Below are 19315 nucleotides of genomic sequence, written 5' to 3' on the forward strand. Positions count from 1 at the left end.
TATGAATGCTGCTGCTAGACTAATACACCTCGCTAATCATTCCATGACTGCCGCCCCTCTCTGCCAATCCCTTAGCTGGCTTCCCCTACCCCACCGTATAAAATTCTAAATGCTAACCATAACATACAAAGCCATCCACAACTTTCCCCCCATCTACATCACCAACCTCATCTGCAAATATCGCCCAAATCGCCCCCTCCGCTCCTCCGAGGACCTCCTGCTTTCTAGTTCCCTTGTTACCTCCTCTCATGCTAGCCTTCAAGACTTCCCCAGAGCCTATCCCATCCTCTGGAACTCCCTGCCCCAGTCTGTCTGATCAGCCCCTACCCTGTCCACCTTTAGGAGATCCCTGAAAACTCATTTATTCAAGGAAGCCTATCCCACACCCACCTAACAACTGTACCTAAGCCACCGCCATCAAATCATTCTCTGCAGCTATTACTTTTTGTACCACCACCCCCTCCCTTTAGAATGTAAGCTCTACGAGCAGGGCCCTCATGTACCTTTTGTATTGTACTGTAATTGCGTTGTCCCCCCTTATACATTGTAAAGCCCTGCGTAAACTGTTGGCGCTATATAAATAGTGTATAATAATAATAATAATAATAATAACTCTAGTTGAGAATGACTGGTCTGTAGGATGTAGACAAATAGGCCTGCAACCTATCTAAAAATAATGGGATAAAACTATTTTATTATTAGCATCTAATAAAGTGTCCATCGCATTTATTTATGATATCCTGCATGGTTTGCCATATAATAAGATTTTTCTCTAACTACCACCTTATTCAAATTGCAAACAAAGCAACAGGAAATAGCCTGCTAGAACCGTACAATATTTCTATATTTGTATATGGCCTATGACACTGAACTCTTCGGATATTTTTCTGGAGGACTACAGTAAGTTAATGACATCTCTCCAGGATACAAATATTTTTTACAAGCCAGCATTGGATTTAAACCCACCCACATTGTGTAACTACTAAAGTCATTTTGTTCTTTTTTGTATGGAGCCTTGGATGGAATGCTTTGCTCTTTTAATCTGTGGACCAGTGCTATGCAAAGATAGTTCTGCATGCCAAGCTTTTATTGCATGTTGTCTTTCTTTTTTAAATAGCTTTTTAACCCATTCCCTTGACTTTCAGGTTGAGCAGGTTTATTGTTTAAGTGCTGTTATAAATATTTTTGCTTGCTATTTAAATATACGCAAGTGTCTGCCTTTTCCATGCTTATTGATTAAGTAGACCTGAATCCGCCATTTTGCTTTGTTCCAAAGCCCCTTTTAAAGGGAAATGTTACTTACCTGGGGTACAGATGATACCAATTCGTTTTATTAAGAGGCATCACCAGTGTACAAATCGAACGTTGTCAAACGTAATGGCATGTGTTGAAGTACTCTTTGTCATATAAATTTACCTGTAGTCATGTATTATTTATCCCTTCTATTTTATATGCCATTATAATAAGTATTATGGCAGAGAAAGCTTTTATGCTCCAAGTTATTGTACCTCTTCTCATTTCTTGCAATCTTTCAGGCAAATGTATCCATACTTTATTCAGATTTAACATAAATCTTTTTTTTTAACATTAGAAAGAAAAAAGAAAATCGCAGTGAAAAATTGCTGTATTGCCAATACTGCAACATAAAGAGATAATTCTGTATTAACGTTGAATTGAAAGAGTAAAAACATTTTTAAGATTTTGTTTCTGTCTGGCATTATTTTTTAAAATAGAATTGTGATTGAGTATAGACAGTGATTTTAGACATAGTACTAACAAGAAAATAATACAGAGTGTTCTTGGCGGCAAGATCTTTGTGCAAGCCCTGGGAACATTTGCTACTAATACTTTGGACACACATAATTTACAGATCTGCATTGGTTAGGGCAGTGCTTGGATTAGATTAGGGAAGTCTTTCTTAACCAGGGTTCTGTGGAACCTTAGGGTTCCTCCAGAGGTTGCTAGAGGTTACCTGAGCAATGAGCAATTTCTGCTTCTCAGATAAGTAACCACTGACACCAATAATCTTTTTGGCTATTTGTAAGAGGGGGGTTCTACCAAATGATCACAATCGTAAGGGGCAGTCTTCCCAAAGACCATCACACTTATGTACAGTGATCTATAGATATACTCTAATAATCATTATCAAGGGTTCCTTGCAATCATAACGTTATTTCAACTGTTCCTCTGGACAAAAAGATTAAGAAAGACTGGATTAGAGTTACGTGGGTGGTTTAAAATTAGGTGTGAAGAATAAAGAAATCATATTATATATTCCTGCAAAATTCAGAATGAGAATATGTTGGCAAAATCCATAAGGATGGGTCTCCAACAGTGGGCAGAAGTATGTTAAAACCATCAGTAGATCCAGAGATACAACCAGATGACCATCTCAACTCTTCCTGTGAAATTCTGAATGCTTTTGCTTTGCAAGCATCACTAATGGTTAGTTAGGATATCCATCACATAAAAAAAAAAAAACTTAAAATGGCTCAAAAGGTAAGCGGAATGGGGAAATGCTTAAAGTGGTTGTAAACCCTCTCATATACCCAGTGAAGTGAACAACCTCAAATGATACACATAGATGAAACAACATCTCCCTACATACGTTGTATTTGTTTATCTGCGGTCTTCTCTTCCCTACACCTCTTAAAAAGGCCAGAATCATGTTAAATTACTTCCTCTTACTTCCATTTGTGAGGAGCACAGAGAAGGGGACGGAGAGCTGCAGCTACAGTATGTGAGCGCTGAATGGAGGAAAGACACACTCCCCCTTCACACAGGAGCAAAGAAAGGATAAAGAGCTGTGTTCTGAATAGACAACCTGTGTGCTGAGCTCCCTCTCCATCACAATTATATATCATATATGTCTCAGAAGTGAGACATGCTGATAACAGAGGAGCGAAGCACCAGAGAGAAACAACACTTATGCCCTGTACACACGGTTGGAAATTCCATCGGAAAAAGTCCGATCGGATTATATTGTCGGAAAATCCGATCGTGTGGGCTCTATCAGGCTTTTTCCATCAGAAATCCTGACGGAACAAATTTGAGAGCAGGATCTAAAATTTTCCGACAAAAAAATCCGATTGGACTTTTTCCGATCGTTTGTAGAGAATTTCGATCGGACAAAGTGCCACGCATGCTTAGATCAAATTACGAGACCAAAGCTATTGGCTACTAGCCGCAACCTAGTCCCATCGGAACAAACAAATGTCATCACATTCTGAACGATCGGATTTTATGACAACTTTGTTCAACTGTGTGAATGCAAGACAAGTTTCGGCCAAAATCCGTCAGAAAAAATCAGACGGATTTTGTGGTCGGAATTTCCGACCATGTGTACGGGGGCTTAGACTACTCTCACACTACGGCAGCCAGCCGTTAGCGCTAAAGCGACACTCTTTTTTCTGCGGCTCTTTAGCGGCACTTTTCGGCCGCTTGCAGCTGAAGAGGGGATTAAAAGCACCAGTGTTGCGGCGCTTCCAAGGCGCTTTTCAAGCTGGCCATTCATTTCATTGGGCAGGGTGTTTTGGGAGGGCTGTATACAGCACTCAGATGCTGCTTGCAGGACTTTAACTTCCCACAAGGGCACAGCCCCAGTGTGAAAGGTCACACTGAAATGAATGGGAGGAGGTTTTAAGGCATTATTTAGAGGCTTTCTAGCACTAAAATGCCTGAAAACCGCCTCAGTGTGAAAGTAGCCTTAAAGCTTTGGGGAGAGATAAGTAAACACTACAGATATACAGTGTGTGCTTAGTTCACATTTTGTGACTGAGGTTTACAATCACTTTAATTTTTACAGGAAACATCAAGATCTCTGGGTTTAGTGATTGTTTTAAAAAGGTATTTTCCTTAAGGTAATGTCTGCTTATGCATTTTTTTTAATATACACCCAATGGGGTGACAGCTGTTTGTGACAGCTGTACTTCAATTATGAGATCACCAGACACTTCTGTGCTTCTAAGCTCCAGCTTCTGTCCTCTGCTGTGGGTGTGCCAAGAGCTGGTCGCTGAAGCCTGTTCCTGTTCCTGTTCTGTCCAAGCAATGGACAGAAGCCATAAAGTGATGCTGTTACCTCCTTCAAAAATTTGCCTATAATGTGTTTTCACCCATTCGACTAAGGCCGCGTACACACGGGCGGATTGTCTGCCCAACTAAGTTCGTCAGACAATCCGACAGACAGTCCGTTCAACTTTTGAATGAACGGACTTGACCACACACGATGAACAGACAGTCCGCTGAAAGCTTGCGCGATGACGTGTACAGCACGTACGACGGGACTAGAAATACGACGTCCAATACACTGCAATGCAACCTTCGGCCGTGTAAATCCTTTCTGAGCATGCGCCATACTTAGTCCGTCCAACTTGCCTACACACGAGCGGACTGTCCGCTGAAACCAAGTTTGGACGAACAAAACCAAGTTTGGACGGACAAAATTACGGAAATTCCGAAAGACTTAGTCCGTCAGACTGTCCGCTGAAAAAGTCCGCTGAAGCCCACACACGAGCGGATTGTCCGCTGAAACACGGTTCAGCGGACTAAGTTGGGCAGACAATCCGCCCGTGTGTACGCGGCCTAAGTCTGAATAAGCATAATGCATTAGTGGGATGGATCTCCAGGTGGGGATTCTCAACATGCACTGTTTGGCTAAATAAAAATCTTTGAAGGAAGAGACATCACCAGTGTATCTTTTTTTTCAGTTTCACTTCAATGTTAAAATTTAGATGTTAAAGAAGTTTACTCCCCACCTCCCCCCCAAATTAGGCCATCCCCCTCTTATCTTGACTGCTGGTTGTCCTCAAAAAACATACCCAGAAGACCAGTGAATCTAGCATTGTCTAGTGTAGCCTGTTGCTCTGCCACTGCATGCCGGGTTTCGTGCTGCCATCTTTTATACTGACTTAATCAGTATCAGGAATAATTGGGTGTCTATTTGTGATCTTGAATGGAGAAATGTCATCAGCACACCAAGGATTCCTAAGAAGGGCCAAAAGCTTTATTTACATGGTCTGGGGGTACACATACGGCAACATTTCGGAGCCCCCTGCCTAATGAAGGGGCCCTGCGTGGTTCCAAAACGTTGCCGTATGTGTACCGTGTGACCATGTAAATAAAGCATTGGACCCCTCTGAGGAATACTTGGTCTGCTGATGGCATTTCTCCATTCAGATTGTCCGTGGATTCCAACTTGTCGTCATTACAGCACCCAGCATTATTAAAGCCATTTCGATGAATGTGTGTGTAGGGAATATTGCTATTGGATTTATTTTGTGATCTTGCACCCAATCCCCTGATGCCATGTCTCTGCACACACACAGTGTGCCTGATACTGCCCGGTGCATGCTCAGTGTGCCAGAGATAGCCCTGAAGCCCCCTGGGATGTGTGACATAGGTAACCCAGGAAGGGGGAGGGGTCATTATTTTTGCCTAGGTGAGAAAAGCCAGAAGTGTGGGGTCAGGACTCACAGATTTGGTATTTTTTGGGGAAAAAAATTTCAATATCTTATTGTTTTACAGGAATAGAATATCATAATGTTCCTTGAGGGTGAAGGTCCATTTTAAGTTTTAGGGCTCTGGTTAAGTGTGAAGGGTTCATTTTAAGGGTGAGCTTAAATGTTATGTTTAGGCGAAAGGTTACAGTTTTGTATCAACGGTTATAGAACTTCCTGCTGATTTGGTGAAAGGGGATCTGACTGGTCCAGCAAAAGAAACGTATTGCCTGTGGCACAGACTTCTCTACAGGATCTTGGGGTAAATTTGCGATAAACCACATTAAGACATTTCAGACCTAGTATTTAGTAGTACGTTTAATGTTATCTGTAGAAACTATTAAAAAGAACTCCCTAGGAAGCCCAAGAAATCCCATCCATCACATCACATCACATACATAGTGCTTACTGCTCAGTAGATCGCTAACTCTCCACATTTCATCAAGGGATGCAGGGCCTTGCTTGCTGAAATCCCAAACAGTTACCAGATGGTATATATTATCAACATATGAGTTTATTTGATTCATATAAAGAAGATTTCCTTTAGCAGACCATACATTAAAGAGCAGTAGCTTTGGCACTTTTTCGTTGTTTTATGCTATTTAAAATCTGGAATTCCCACTAACAGGATCGAAAACGGGTATTGTGGGAGGTTAACTAGGCAGCACATAGAAAAGAACATCGTAATGCACATTTTTGAAAAGGGCTGCATTTGTTTGACCCGTATCCTTTGTTTGCAGATGCTAAAAACTGTGCACGCTTCCTGACAGCAAATGGTTAAATTGCTCTTCAGTCGTATGATGGATTGTGTAACTTCACCCACTGAAGGATACTTGGCGCTGTCTGTTTTTAATTCATAGCCTTTAATAAACTTGTTAGACACCTATGCTCTGTATTTAGCCCATCTACGCTGCTACAATGCTACCTCTGGCAGTGATCACTCCTCTCTCATCCATTCGAGTGATTTACTCACACTGTAGGCATTTTACATTAAGCAAGAAAACTCGGATATATTCCACAATGCATTAAGTGTAATGTGATAACCCGATCCAAGTTTACAGTTATTTATCATTTACGCTTTCACTTTTTTTTTTTTTCATTGCAGCACAAAGCAAAAATTGAAGTCATGAGCTTGGATCTGGCCTCTCTACGCAGTGTGAAAAGTTTTGCTGACGCATTTCGGAACAAAAACCTGTAAGTTTATAATGGAAGGGTCTCACTGCTGTTTTCTTACACTGCTACTTAAAAGAGCTGTTTAGGTTTTTGATAGCCCCATACACACTATCAGATTTTCTGCAGATTTTTGTCTTCAGATTTACCAAAACCATGTAGTGCAAGGGCCTGCCTGATTGCATACACATTGAAACTCCTAAGGTTTGACCTCATATTATATGGTTTTGGTAAATCTGAAGGAAAAAATCTGCAGAAAATCTGATAGTGTGTATGGGGCTTTAGCTTAGAGTTAAATCACTGAAAGAGTATGTTCAGGTATTTCCTAAAGTCAAACTTTCCTCTCCCCTATTTTTTAATTTTTTTGCCTTGTTCTTGTAGTGCGATACGGAATAACATCATCACCAGACAGCTCAGTTCCTATTGACATATGCACACCCCCAGAACTACATGTTCTTAGAGCCATTTTCTTACACACAGTTTGTGAACAGGCTCTTGGAAGTAAAGTATACAAGTATATAGGCACCACTCGACTCACATATTTGTAAATTATAAAGGCACTTCTGTGTATAGAAATATCCTGAGGGTGAGCCATCAGATTCCTCCACTCAGCTGCCATAACACACACAGCGCGCATGCTCAGAAACCACATTGAGATTATTGCCCCACATCGCCCTGCTATCTGCGCAACAAGCCTAGTTTTAGGACTATTCACTGCATGGTCATTCCTACCATCAACGGTGACCAGCAAGGATTCCTTGCTATGCAGCGATGTGAGCGGAGGAATCTGACGGCTCACAGATAACATCTCTTGGGATATTTCTATACAGAGATGTGCCTTTATACTTTACAAATATGTTAGTTGCCATTTGGATGTTTTTAAATAAATTGTTTTACTCTTAGAGGCGCCATTCCTCTTGTTTACTTTCAGTTGTGCTGGAATCTGGATTTTATTCCTACGTTGGTGGCAGTCCTCAGTGTATGGACTCCTACCTATCTTTATGATATATGGACTTTTAATACACTTCCTATATACCCCTTTGGGTTTATGAGAGAACAAATGCGCCTGTTCCCTTATGTTGGAAGTAAAGGCAGCAGCAATTAGAGGTGCACCACATGGAAATTTTGTTACCGAAACCGAAAATGCAGGATGCACTTAGCTGAAAACCAAACCTGAAAATTAAAATTTTTAAAAAATTTCTTTTTTTTATATATATATTTGTATTGTGTTCAAATTTTTAATTCATATAATCAATTTAAATTAATATGAATTCATTGTTGGCCATTATTGGCACCTTTAGTGCAAGAAAAGCTTAAGAAAATATGATGTTTTGGTCATACTTACCTGTAAAATCCTTTTCATTGAGTACATCATGGGACACAGAGTCAGGCTAATTTTCATTACCTGCTGGGTTATACATCATCTCCAGGTGAATGGACACTGGTAGACCAAAGGTCTTTAGACAGGAAGTGATCCCCTATATAACCCCTCCCATACAGGAAGCACTTCAGTTTTGTAGCAAGCGCTGAATCCTCAAAAAAGAGAGGAGGGAATCTATGTGTGCCATGATGTACTCAAAGAAAAGGATTTTACAGGTAAGTATGACGAAAAAATCCTATTTTCTTTTTCATACATCATGGGACACAGAGTCAGGCTAATATTCATTACCTGCTGGGAAGTCCCAGAGCAATAGCCTTGAGGGGAGGGAGACATCCTGCCATGCAATATCCATCAGAACTTATACTGCAGCCCACAGTACACTGCGGCTGAAAAAAGGAATCCTCAGCCGCTCAAACATCACTTCATAAAATTTTGTGAATATATGCACTGAAGACCAGAGTCTGATCTCCACAGATCTAGACAAGTAAACCTTGACTGCCCGGACAACGTCCAAGGAGTTTAGTCATCTCTCTTTCACCTAACGAGACCGATGAAAAAAAATGAATTTTTTTCACAGGGGAATTGGATAGGGGTACATTGTCCCCAATACTCATTCACATAGGGTGGTGGGCCAAGATCTGGGGGCCCCCTTATTAAAGGGGGCTCCCGGATTCCAATAAGCCCCCCTCCTGCAGACCCTGACAACCAACGGCCAGGGTTGTCAGGAAGAAGCCCTTGTCTTCAACAACATGGGGACAAGGTGCTTTGGGGTAGGGGCCACGCGGCCCCCCTTCCCCAAAGCACTCCCCCATGTTGAGGGCACGCGGCCTGGTACGGCTCAGGAGGGGGGGGGCGCTCGCTCGTCCCCACCCCCTTTCCTGACCGGCCGAGTAGCGTGCTCGGATAAGGGTCTGATATGGACCTGGGGGGACCCCCACGCCGTTTTTTTGGCGTAGGGCTTCCCCTTTAAGTCCAAACCAGGTGACAGGGCCAGCGACGTGTCAATCTCGCCGCCAAAGGCGGCAACATTGACTTCCTTCGCTAGTCCCAGCTACCTGGAGCCGCGCTCAAAATGAACAGACTTTTCTACGTGCGGGAAAGTCCATTCATTTCATTTTGGGTACAAAAAGTTCGCCGGAGCCCACACATGGGCGGATTGATCGGTGGACTCGAGTTGGATAGTTTGATCATGTGTACGCGGCATAACCCAGCAGGTAATGAATATTAGCCTGACTGTGTCCCATGATGTATGAAAAAGAAAAATGCAGTCTCTAACCATCTATTGTATCATATCCTCAGTCTCTAACCATCTCTTGTATCATGCTTGCAATGTTTTAATTAAACTTAAACACATTGCTAATAGTATTAGCAAAATTTTCCATTTGGTGCACCTCTAGCAGACATGATACAGGAGATGGTCAGAGACTGCAGACATTGGATCAGTGTGTCACCATATCACAGGAAGCGGGACTTTGTTACAACGGCCCGTGACAAAGGGAGATCGCCGACCCCTTTTAGGTGCCATTATTGACAGCTTTTTTTTCTTTCGACCGAATGAAAAAAACACCATTTTCGTCTGATGTGTTTTGGCGGCCGAGATTTTGGTGCACCTATAGCAGCAATTCTTTGCTGATAAACATTAATGTATGCACATGGAGAGGGACAAGGAGGGGTGGGGAATAGGCAGAGTTCTGTAGTTCAGCAGGCAAGGCTGATAAGGCACCTTGGGATGCAGACACAGAAGTGCCTTAACCATTTGCCGATAGCTATAGCTGAATGACAGCTACAGTGCTACCGGCCAGTTCTGGGAGGCTGTCGTAAGAAGTTCCCGCCTGCTTTATGATCGCAGTGTCCTCAGTACTACAAAATAATCTGGCACCTAGTTCAAAGATGCCAAACTGCATCCCTACCATAATGTGGAGTGAAAGTACCTGAATTTGACTTGATGTCAGCCTCTTGCAGTTTACTGTACATTATGTACATTAGAACTTAAAAAAGGGAGTGAGAAGTAGCAGAATAAACTGGTCAGGTGTGCTGCAGTGCGAGGAGCATGCTGAGCAAGAGGAGACAACAGAATGACAGAAAATTTAGCTTATCAGTGTGCTGCTTCTCTTTTCACTGTCCAGACACAGGGTGAGGAGGAGACCTGTAAGTGAATGTGAAACAGCAATAAGGGAAAACCAGGTCCCAATCCCCTGCAAGGAAAGACTGTGTTGTGTTGCAGAGATGTGTAAATTGAATGACTAAACAGACCAGCCTTTTTCAACCAGGGTGCCATGAGGTTTCTTCAGGGGTGCCTTGGCAAAATGCCTAAAAATTGCCCAAAAATTGTATACAAGCTGACATTTAAGTTACACAAAGCATTGGTGGCTGGTGGGGTTTCTTTTTGGGGGGCAAACAACCCCATCCGGGCAACCGGTGGTGGGGCACTAGCGAACCCCCCTTGCTGTCTGCCAGTCGGTCCTTACCCATCTAGGTGGCAAGCTGGGGTCAGCTGCTCCGGTGTCCCCTTCAGCATGGCGGGCGGGCCCCATCTAGGTGACGAGGTGTGGGCAGCAGCTTTGGTGTCCCCTCTAGCACGGGGGGTGGGCCCTATCTAGGTGGCAGTTGCAAAGGTGCGAGCAGCGGCTCTGGTATCTGCTCCTCCAGCAGCTTCCACCATGCATCTCCACTCTCTTCCTCCTAAGCACTAGGCATCCAATAGGATCGCCCGGCGTTTTGGCCAATCGAAAAACAGGTCTCACGATCTGCTTCCTGATTGGCGGGGAGGAGATTAATTCATTGTTCTCCATAGATTTTTATTGGAAAGTAAAAATCAGATTTACATTACATTTTAACAAAATGCCTTGAGGCAGTAATATAAAAAATACAATATAATTAACAACGGTGAACAGCATTAATTGGCGACAGTGTGAAAATAGCGAATATTCATTCGCTATCTCACACAAATGGGTGGGCTTTGGGCGCCCGGAGCCCACCCTTTTTTTGAAGCCTATTAGAGCCTCTGACTGCATATTAGTGCCCATCAGTGCTGCATATTAGTGCCTCATCATCAGTGCCACCTCATCAGCGCCCATCCGTGAAGGAGAAAATGTACTTATTTACAAAATTTTATAACGGAAACAAAATCTTTTTTTTCCAACATTTTTTATGTTTTTATGTTTAGCCAAAAAAAACAAAAAAAAACATTGGTAATCAAATACCACTAAAAGAAAGCTCTATTTGTGGGAAAAAAATTATACATTTTCTTTGGGTACAGTGTTGCATGACCGCACAATTGTCATTCAAATTGTGACAGCCCTGAAAGCTGAAAATTGGCCTGGGCAGGAAGGGGGAAAGTGCCCTGTACTGAAGTGGTTAATTGGTTTGCGCAAAAGTTGGAGCGTCTACAAACTATGGGATATTTTAATTTATATAGTTTTTATTTACTTTTTTTTACTAGTAATGGTGGCGATCAGTGACTAATAGTGGGACTGCAATATTGTAGTGGACATTCTGACACTAATTGGCACTTTTGACACTTTTTGGGGACCAGTGACACAAATACAGTGATCGTTTCTAAAAAAAAAAACACACTGTGCTAATGACACTGGCTGGGAAGGGGTTAAACATCTAGGGTGATCAAAGGGTTAACTGTGTGCCTAGCTAGTGTTTCTGAGTACTATGGGGGTGCTTTTATAGGGGAAAACATGGATCCTTGTCCATAGTTGCCAACAGTCCCGATTTTCCTGGGAAATTCCCCCAGAGAGCCGGATCACGTATATATACATGATCCGGTGCACAGCTGCCGCCCTGTAGCAGTAAACCTGCTATGGGGTGGACAGCAAGTGGTTAAAAATAGAGATTGGACATACAGTAATACTCGCTCATCATGTTTAAATAAAAAAAGTTTTTGCTTGCCCCTCCATAAAATGTACACAGTATCGCTGTCCTTCATATTGAAAGGAGTATACAGCTAATAACTTCTGAGCTATTGTCAGTGATAAATTCTCAGTTGAATACGCAGATGATATTTCATTGCCCTCAAGCAAAGCAGGGAGCAGAGACTGATAGAACTCAGACACAACTGTGGCAATTTAACCTGTTTAATATTATCATTGCTCTATTACAGTTCTTAAGGCCACATTTTGAAAGCATAACTTTATTTATATTAATGGATTAATATCATTGTTACACTCTTAGAAGAAAACTTTTGTGATATGAATGTAATAATGAGGGAGAGAAATTACAAAAATCATACTGTTGAAAATGTGTAGGTCTAATATACTGAAGGCTGACAAACGTTTATATCTTTGAAGGAAAACAAGGCATATATATATATATATATATATATATATATATATATATATATATATATATATATATACACACACTATATTACCAAAAGTAATGGGATACCTGCCTTATCCCAGTCTTTGTCCATAGTGTTGAATATTGAGTTGGCCCACCCTTTACCACTATAATAGCGTCAACTCTCCTGGGAAGGCTGTCCACAAGGTTTAGGAGTGTGTCTATGGGAATGTTTGACCATTCTTCCAGAGGTCAGACACTGATGTTGTGCAGGCCAGCCAAGTTCCTCCACTCCAAACTCATTGATCCCTGTCTTTATGGACCTTGCTTTGTGCACTGGTACAAATCATTTGGTGGAGGGGGGCTTATGGTGTGTTTTTTTTTTTCAGAAGTTGGGCTTGGCCCCTTAAATGGAAGTAAACCCTTCCAAACAACTTTGACCTACAGGTAAGCCTAGATTAAGGCTTACCTGTAGGTCCAAGTAATATCTCCTAAACCTATATGGTTTAGGAGATATTTGCCCGAAAATGGGCACCGCTGTCTACGGCGCATGCGCCGTAGACAGCGGCGCGCATGCGCACTAAATGCGGCAAGTCCAAGAATGGATTTGCCAAATTTGTCGACTCCCGTGCGCATGCGCGGGAGTGACGTCATCGCGGCCTCGCCGTATGACAGCGGCGGAGCTGCGAGGCGCGACTCCCGTGCGCATGCGCGGGAGTGACGTCATCGCGGCTTCGCCGCTGTCATTGGTCGGAGCTGCGAGACGCCACCAGCAAGATGGACGCGGCGGACTACAGGGATCAGCGGCGACTTCGCTGGCTCCTGTGTCAGGTAAGTGACACATAATGAGCTACTATGCGATGCATAGTAGTCCATTATGCTTTACCTTTGCAGGGAAAAAAAGAGGAAGTAAACCCATCAGGGTTTACTTCCTCTTTAGTTTCAGTGAAGGGAACTCCTAAGGAATCAGCATACCAAGACATTTTGGACAATTGCATGCTCCCAACTTTGTGGGAACAGTTTGGGGATGGTCCCTTCCTGTTCCAATATGATTATGCACCAGTGCACAAAGCAAGGTTCGTAAAGACATGGATGAGTAAGTTTGGGGTGGAGGAACTTGACTGGCCTGCGCCAATTCCTGATCTCAACCTGATAGAATTCTGACCTTTGGGATGAATTAGAGCGGAGACTGCAAGCCAGGGCTTCTCGTCCAACATTAGTGCCTGACCTCACAAATGCGCTTCGGGAAGAATGGTCAAACATTCCCATAGACACACTCCTAAACCTTGTGGACAACCTTCTCAGAAGAGTTGAAGCTGTTATAGCTGCAAAGGGAGGGCCAAATCAATATTAAACCCTACGGACTAAGACTGGGATGCCATTAAGGTTCATGTGCGTGTAAAGGCAGGTGTCTCAATACTTTTGAAAATATATAATTGAGGGGCTCCAGGGTGCTTGTGTCATTCAAAGGAAACTGGGTTATCTGTTTCCTCAGAGATCGGTATAACCTGGTTTTGGTCATGGAACCCGAAGATTTTGTAGAGACTTGGACAGGAGTCTCCATAGGTTTTGCAAACAACCAGCACACTTATTGTTCCAGTGTGTGCAGGACTTTTGTTAGTGATGTTGTTATGGTTCAGGACTCCACTCTGGCAGACAGAAGGTCTCCACATAGGAGACAGGAGGAAGCCAGTGCATGTACATGCATAGAGTTTGTGTGAGAAGTCTGTCTGGAGGAAACAGACCAGGGCTTGAAAATTGAGGCCAGACCAGCAGCACCTGTATGTGTAAGTCAGGAGGCTGATTTGCCTTGTGTACTGGTGCACAGTCATGTTGGAACAGGAAGGGATCATCCCCATACTGTTCCCACAAAGTTGGGAACATGAAATTGTCCATAATGTCTTGGTATGCTGATGCCTTAAGAGTTGCCTTCATTGGAACATAATCTCCCTTCCACCAAATTATTTGGACCAGAGCACAATGCGAGGTCAATAAAGACAAGGGTGAGCGAGTTTGGGGTGGAGGAACTTTACTTGCCTGCACAAAGTCCTCAACCCGCTAGAAAACCTTTGGGATGAATTATATCATTGCTTGACCTCACAAATGCACTTCTGGAAGAATGGTCAAACATTCCCATAGACACACGCCTAAATCTTGTGGACAGCCTTCCCAGAAGATTTGAAACTGTTATAGCTACAAAGGGTGGGCCAACTCAATATCGAACCCTACGGACTAAGACTGGGATGCCATTAAAGTTCATGTGCGTGTAAGGCAGGTGTCCCAATACGTTTGGTAATATAGTGTATCTTCAGCACCTTATACATTTATTCAATAATGAATATTCATCTGCACATTTGTTATATATATAGGCTTGATTTGCAAAGCTTTAACACAAGGATGAGGATCTTATCTGTTACCAGTACTGCCTATGGTCTCCTTGCAGGTGATCTTTACCTATTACCGACTTTTAATGCCTTGTTTTACACTGTGTCTTTATGTGGAGGCGGCTATCTTCGTAGTGGCAGGAATTTCCTTCCACATATCAGAGCCTCCAGCAAGAACATGAGCACTACAGTAGTAACATCACCAAATCTCCCTCCAAATCTCCAGATACTAGCAGTCAGATGCAGTAGTGCCTTAGCTCTCTCACTGAAGATATACAGATATGAGGCTGTAGTTACAGGAGTGCCTAGATAAATGTCAGGATGTGCTCTGTTATTTTTTAGGAATAATTTATAACAGTACAAAAAGGTAAGATTTCACAATACTGCTTAGGCACAGTTAACATTTCTAAATATTCCTTATAAAATAGCAAATCTTCACTAGTAAGTTCAGGTCTACTACTAACTGTATTTATTGGTGTTGTAGCTTTTCAGATTTACAATCTCTTTTGACTTTTGTTTGGTGTAAAATATTAACCACTTCAGCTCCGGACCAATAAACACCTTAAGGACCAGAGGTCTTTTTGCAATTTCGCACTGCGCTGCTTTAACTGGTAATTGCGCGGTCATGCAATATTGCACCCAAACGAAATTTGCGTCCTTTTCTTCCCACAAATAGAGCTTTCTTTTGATGGTATTTGATTGCCTCTGCGATTTTTTTTTTTTGCGATATAAATGGAAAAAGAGCGAAAATTTTGAAAAAAAAAGATATTTTCTTCTTTTTGTTATAAGAAAAATCGAATAAACTAAATTTTAGTCATACATTGAGGGCAAAATTTATTCAGCCACATGTCTTTAGTAAAAAAAATGTCAATAAGCGTATATTTTTTGGTTTGCGCAAAAGTTATAGCGTCTACAAACTAGAGTACATTTTCTGGAATTTACACAGCTTTTAATTTATGACTGCCGATCTCATTTCTTGAGGTGCTAAAATGGCAGGGCAGTACAAATCCCCCCCAAATGACCCCATTTTGGAAAGTAGACACCCCAAGGAAATTGCTGATGGGTATGTTGAGCCCATTGAATATTTATTTTTTTTGTCCTAAGGGATTGAATAATGACAAAAAAAAAAAAAAAAAATTTTTTTTACAAAAAGTTGTCACTAAATGATATATTGCTCACACATGCCATGGTTATATGTGAAATGACACCCCAAAATACATTCTGCTGCTTCTCCCGAGTACGGGGATACCACATGTGTGGGACTTTTTGGGAGTCTAGTCGCGCACGGCACCCCGAAAACCAATCACCACCTTCAGGATTTCTAAGGGTGCAAATTTTTGATTTAACTCCTCACTACCTATCACAGTTTCGAAGGCCATAAAATGCCAAAATAGCACAAAACCCCCCCAAATGACCCCATTTTGGAAAGTAGACACCCCAAGCTATTTACTGAGAGGCATGTTGAGTCCATGGAATATTTTATATTTTGCCAAAAGTTGCGGGAATATTACAAACTTTTTTTTTTTTTGCACAAAGTTGTCACTAAATGATATATTGCTCACACATGCTATGGGCAGAAGTCAAATTACACCCCAAAATAAATTCTGCTGCTTCTCCCGAGTACGGGGATACCACATGTGGGGGACTTTTTGGGAGCCTAGTTAACTAGCTACCTAGCGACACTAGCGACACTGATGCAGCGTTCAGAAAAATTATCGCTTAGTGACACTGGCAAAAGGGGGTGAAAGGGTTAACTAGCGGAAATCAGGGGGTTAAAACCATTATTGGGTAGTATATCGGGGTACCTAGCGCTATAAAAACCTGGCGGTGAACCTAAAAAAATAACTAGCTACCTAGCGACTGTAGCGACACTAATGCAGCGATCAGAAAAACGATCGCTTAGTGACACTGGCAAAAGGGGGTGAAAGGGTTAACTAGCGGCAATCAGGGGGTTAAAAACATTATTGGGTAGTATATCGGGGTACCTAGCGATATAAAAACCTGGCGGTGAACCTAAAAAAATAACTAGCTACCTAGCGACACATGCAGCGATCAGAAAAATGATCGCTTAGTGACACTGGCAAAAGGGGGTGAAAGGGTTAACTAGCGGCAATCAGGGGGTTAAAAACATTATTGGGTAGTATATCGGGGTACCTAGCGCTATAAAAACCTGGCGGTGAACCTAAAAAAATAACTAGCTACCTAGCGACTGTAGCGACACTAATGCAGCGATCAGAAAAACGATCGCTTAGTGACACTGGCAAAAGGGGGTGAAAGGGTTAACTAGCGGCAATCAGGGGGTTAAAAACATTATTGGGTAGTATATCGGGGTACCTAGCGATATAAAAACCTGGCGGTGAACCTAAAAAAATAACTAGCTACCTAGCGACACTAGCGACACATGCAGCGATCAGAAAAATGATCGCTTAGTGACACTGGCAAAAGGGGGTGAAAGGGTTAACTCTAGGGGCAATCAGGGGGTTAAATCTTTATTGGGGGGTGATAGGGGGCTACCCTGGACCTAACACTAACTGTCCTGACAGTTTTTACTGTCACAACTGACACTGAATGCATTGATCAGTAAAGAAATGATCAATGCAATCAGTGACACTGTGACTGGGGGGGGAGGGGGGGCGGGGGGGGGATCGGGGGGCGATCGGGGGGGGGTTTGTGTGCCTGTGTGTACCTACATGTCAGTGTAGTGTTCGTGCAGACTTACTTTTACTCTTCTCCTCGTAGTCCGGTCAAAAAGACCGCCCCGAGGAGAATGACATCACTTCCTCCTTCCTGTGTAAACAATACACAGGGGAGGAAGCTTCTCATTGGCCAGGAGCGATCCAGAGGGGGTGGCCGAAAACGAACGGCCATCCCCTCATCACGGAGCGCTCCTGGACCGAATCGGACCGCCGTAACCAGCGGGAGGGGGTCCGATGGGACCCCCCACCCGCTGGAAGGCAATCACGTAGATGTACGTGATTATGCCTGCCTGTGCCATTGTGCTGACGTACAATGGCAATACGGCGGTCCTCAAGTGGTTAAAGCCCCACCCTAGGATAAATATAAGCTCTATCTCTTCCACCCACCCACCCTCCTCTAACCCAATCTTGCTACGCTTTTTACTTCCCTGGTGAATTTAGATATACTTATCTAAGTCCCCCATCCAGGCCCCTATCTGCTTTAAATGCTGGGTGCAGGAGACTGCTGGTTTAATACTGCAACCTACCCAAGAACCTTTTATTTCCTGGCCGGCCTCTTCAGATGATGTCAGTCTCCTTCTGAATCTTGAGAAGACCCGTTATTGGATAGCAAATAGGAAGTGTACATGTCACACAGGCAGTGACATGAACACCTAAAGAAGGACCCCACAGGTAGTAGATACAAAAGTGAGAAGGATCAGGCCTGCATTGTCAAGGCTTCAGCTAAATAAAATTGTCATACCGACAATTAGCTGGGATGGTCGATGAGTTGCTAATATTCAAGAGATCGGCTTTAATGTAATATCATTTTTAATAAGCCATTGTTTTTTTGTACAGTTATTTTGGAAATAAATATAAATGCATATATACAGTAAATGCATGTACCATACAAGAAGGGGCATTCGCTTTTTTCCTGTATTTGCTATTTAATTTTTCTCCATATAGCGTCATTCTCACGTCTTGTAATAATAGTTTTGTTTTCTTGGCTCTGTGATTCCCAAGCCTCTCTTCTCTACTTGGGAGCTTTTACCTGACAATCCATCTGTCAATAAACACTACATTGTCTTTTGTCTGTGTTTTAATTCTTGCTGTTTTATATTGGAGAACAGCCAGACCACACACGCACACACTCTCGCACAGTGAGCCTAGAGCACTCCGGTCTGCTTCTAAAGAGAAGAAAAAGAGTAAATCTGCACGGCACAAATATAGAGTATTCCATGTAGGACAGTGCACGTTTTTTCATTTTCAAAGATTTGTTTATCAGTTTTCACTTCAGTCAGAATTGAAAATTACACCTCGAAACACACACAGGGAGAAAAGCGTATATTCCCACTTTCATTTTTCTCCATCCTGGCCTACATTTAGTTCAACGTGCCAGCCAAGTACGAAGGGTCAGTGTCCTTAACAGGAGCGGGGGTTTGGGAGCGAACCTGCTCGAGCATAAAGTTTGCAATTGGAGGTACTCAGCACTGGGGAGGAGCCAGGACTGCCAGCGGAGGGACCCAAAATGTATAGGATTAGGGCTGCTCTATGCAAACCAATTCCAACCTAATCCAATAATCACTTCAAAGATGCTTATGTTTTGCCTTCTCTGGTTTCTCCCTTCAGCAACATTGCTAACTACATTTTTAAATAACCTTTCCATTTTCATTACATACCTTATTTCAGACCAAGTGATATCACCATTGGGTTTCTCGCTCATCCGTGTCTTTATGGACCTTGCTTTGTGCACTGGTCCAAATCATTTGGTGTAGGGGGGATTATGGTGTGGGGTTGTCTTTAAGGCGTTGAGCCCCTTAGTTCCAGTGAAGAGAACTCTTAAGGCGTCAGCATACCAAGACATTTTGGACAATTTCATGCTCCCAACTTTGTGGAAACAGTTTGGGAATGGCCCCTTCC

At 42.7% G+C, this 19315-nt stretch overlaps 1 protein-coding gene across 1 annotated transcript in view; it reads left to right on the forward strand.

Moving 5' to 3' along the window:
* WWOX (WW domain containing oxidoreductase) overlaps window positions 1–19315 on the forward strand; it is a 1357802-nt gene that overhangs the window by 283905 nt on the left and 1054582 nt on the right. The window contains exon 7 of the mRNA XM_077454509.1: window positions 6601–6689. Coding sequence (XP_077310635.1) covers window positions 6601–6689 — 89 coding nt within the window. The remainder of the gene's footprint in view (window positions 1–6600; window positions 6690–19315) is intronic.

Source organism: Lithobates pipiens, unplaced genomic scaffold (assembly GCF_037356315.1).
Source record: "Lithobates pipiens isolate NorthernLeopardFrog02 unplaced genomic scaffold, aLitPip1_a1.2 Scaffold_10, whole genome shotgun sequence".
Classification (NCBI taxonomy): Eukaryota; Metazoa; Chordata; class Amphibia; order Anura; family Ranidae; genus Lithobates; species Lithobates pipiens.